This window comes from Apaloderma vittatum, unplaced genomic scaffold (assembly GCF_000703405.1).
Source record: "Apaloderma vittatum isolate BGI_N311 unplaced genomic scaffold, ASM70340v1 scaffold25269, whole genome shotgun sequence".
NCBI lineage: Eukaryota > Metazoa > Chordata > Aves > Trogoniformes > Trogonidae > Apaloderma > Apaloderma vittatum.
Genome location: NW_009733859.1, coordinates 3,534 through 5,149, shown reverse-complemented (window position 1 = coordinate 5,149; position 1,616 = coordinate 3,534). Strand labels below are relative to the sequence as shown.

At 52.6% G+C, this 1,616-nt stretch overlaps 1 protein-coding gene across 1 annotated transcript in view; it reads left to right on the top strand.

Annotated features, from left to right (window-relative positions):
* The window catches only part of LOC104278936 (guanine nucleotide-binding protein G(t) subunit alpha-2-like), a gene marked incomplete at its 5' end in the record, with an annotated part of 2,878 nt that extends 1,646 nt beyond the window's left edge, over positions 1-1,232 (top strand). Inside the window, 2 exons of the mRNA XM_009876064.1 lie at positions 135-288; positions 1,042-1,232. Of these exons, the coding sequence (XP_009874366.1) occupies positions 135-288; positions 1,042-1,232 (345 nt within the window). The remainder of the gene's footprint in view (positions 1-134; positions 289-1,041) is intronic.
* Positions 1,233-1,616: the final 384 nt, after the last annotated feature.

Below are 1,616 nucleotides of genomic sequence, written 5' to 3'. Positions count from 1 at the left end.
AAGGAAAAAAAAATAAAAATCTCTCATCTCAGACTGGGGAAGGGGCTCGGAGGGAGCTGCAATAGCCAAAAAGAGGGGTTTGTAGGTTATTTAGCAACCCGGCGCTCGGCGCCAACGCATCTCTTTGCCTGCAGAACCGCATGCACGAATCCCTGCACCTCTTCAACAGTATATGCAACCACAAGTTCTTCGCCGCCACGTCCATCATCCTCTTCCTCAACAAGAAGGACCTTTTCGAGGAGAAGATCAAGAAAGTCCACCTCAGCATTTGCTTCCCAGAGTACGACGGTGAGTCCGACCGTTCCTCGAGAAACATCCCCCAGTCCAGCCTCCAGCACCTCGGCTCGGGGTTATGCTGGGATCGTCGAATTGTTCAGGTTGGAAAATCCCTTTGGGATCATCGAGTCCAACCGTGAACCTGCTCTACAGAGCTCACCCCAAACCAGCCCTTTAACCACCCCCAGGGAGGGGGACTCACCCCTGGGCAGCCTGTGCCAGTGTCTCACTACTTTTTAGTGACAAAATTGCTCCTAATGCCCCGTCTAACCCTCCCCTGTTGCAGTTTGAATCCATTCCCTCTTGTTCTATCACTAATTCCCCGTAAGAGATCAGCCCCAACCTCTCCACAACGTCCTTTCAGGTCGTTGCAGGGAGTGATGAGGTCTCTCCTCAGCCTCTTCTTCAAACTCAACGGCCCCAGCTCCTTCCATCGTTAAGATTTATTCTCCAGATCTTTCCTCCTCCACACTCGCTCCAGCCCCTCGAGTCGCAGAGGACAGAGGTGGCCTCGGCAAAGTGCTGGAAAGACTAAAACAGCCTCAAAACGGCTTTTTTTTTTAAAAAAAAAATTGCTTTGCCAAGTGCAAACCCAGCAACTTCCAGCAATTAGAATCACAGAATATTCGGGCTTGGAAGGGACCTCAACAGATCTTAAAAACCAGCCTTAAGTTCTTAAAAACCAGCCTTAAGTTCTTAAAAACCAGCCTTAAGCTACCCCTGGTCCTGGCCCGGCTCCGACACCCGCGTTCGCTCCCTCCGCAGGCCCCAACACGTTCGAAGACGCCGGGAATTACATCAAGACCCAGTTCCTGGATCTCAACATGCGAAAGGACGTCAAGGAGATCTACAGCCACATGACCTGTGCCACAGACACGCAGAACGTCAAATTCGTCTTCGACGCCGTCACGGATGTCATCATCAAAGAGAACCTCAAGGACTGCGGGCTCTTCTGAGCCCCGGCACCACAGGTACCCGAAAAACGGGCGTTTAAGAGCAAAAAAAAAAGGGGTGAGGAAGGGGAGGGTGGGGTTGTCCCATCTGCGGGGCGACGGGATGTGGGTCCCACCAGGTTTTGGCGTCGAAGCGGGCTGGAAATCCCCAATGGGAGGGTTCCCCGGACTCAGCTCGGTTGGTGTTAACTCCAAAACCAGATTTTTAGCCCCAAAATCTTGCACCTGATGAGACCAAACCAGTTTCTCACGAGCTGGGGTGGGGGGGGAGGCTGTTAACCCCAGCGACACCCCCCTCCAAGTGTGGGAACGCTTTTAACTCGTCACCATCGAGGTTTCATCAGGGTTTCCGACCTTAATTCTTCCACTTATATTTGCCCGCTCGCC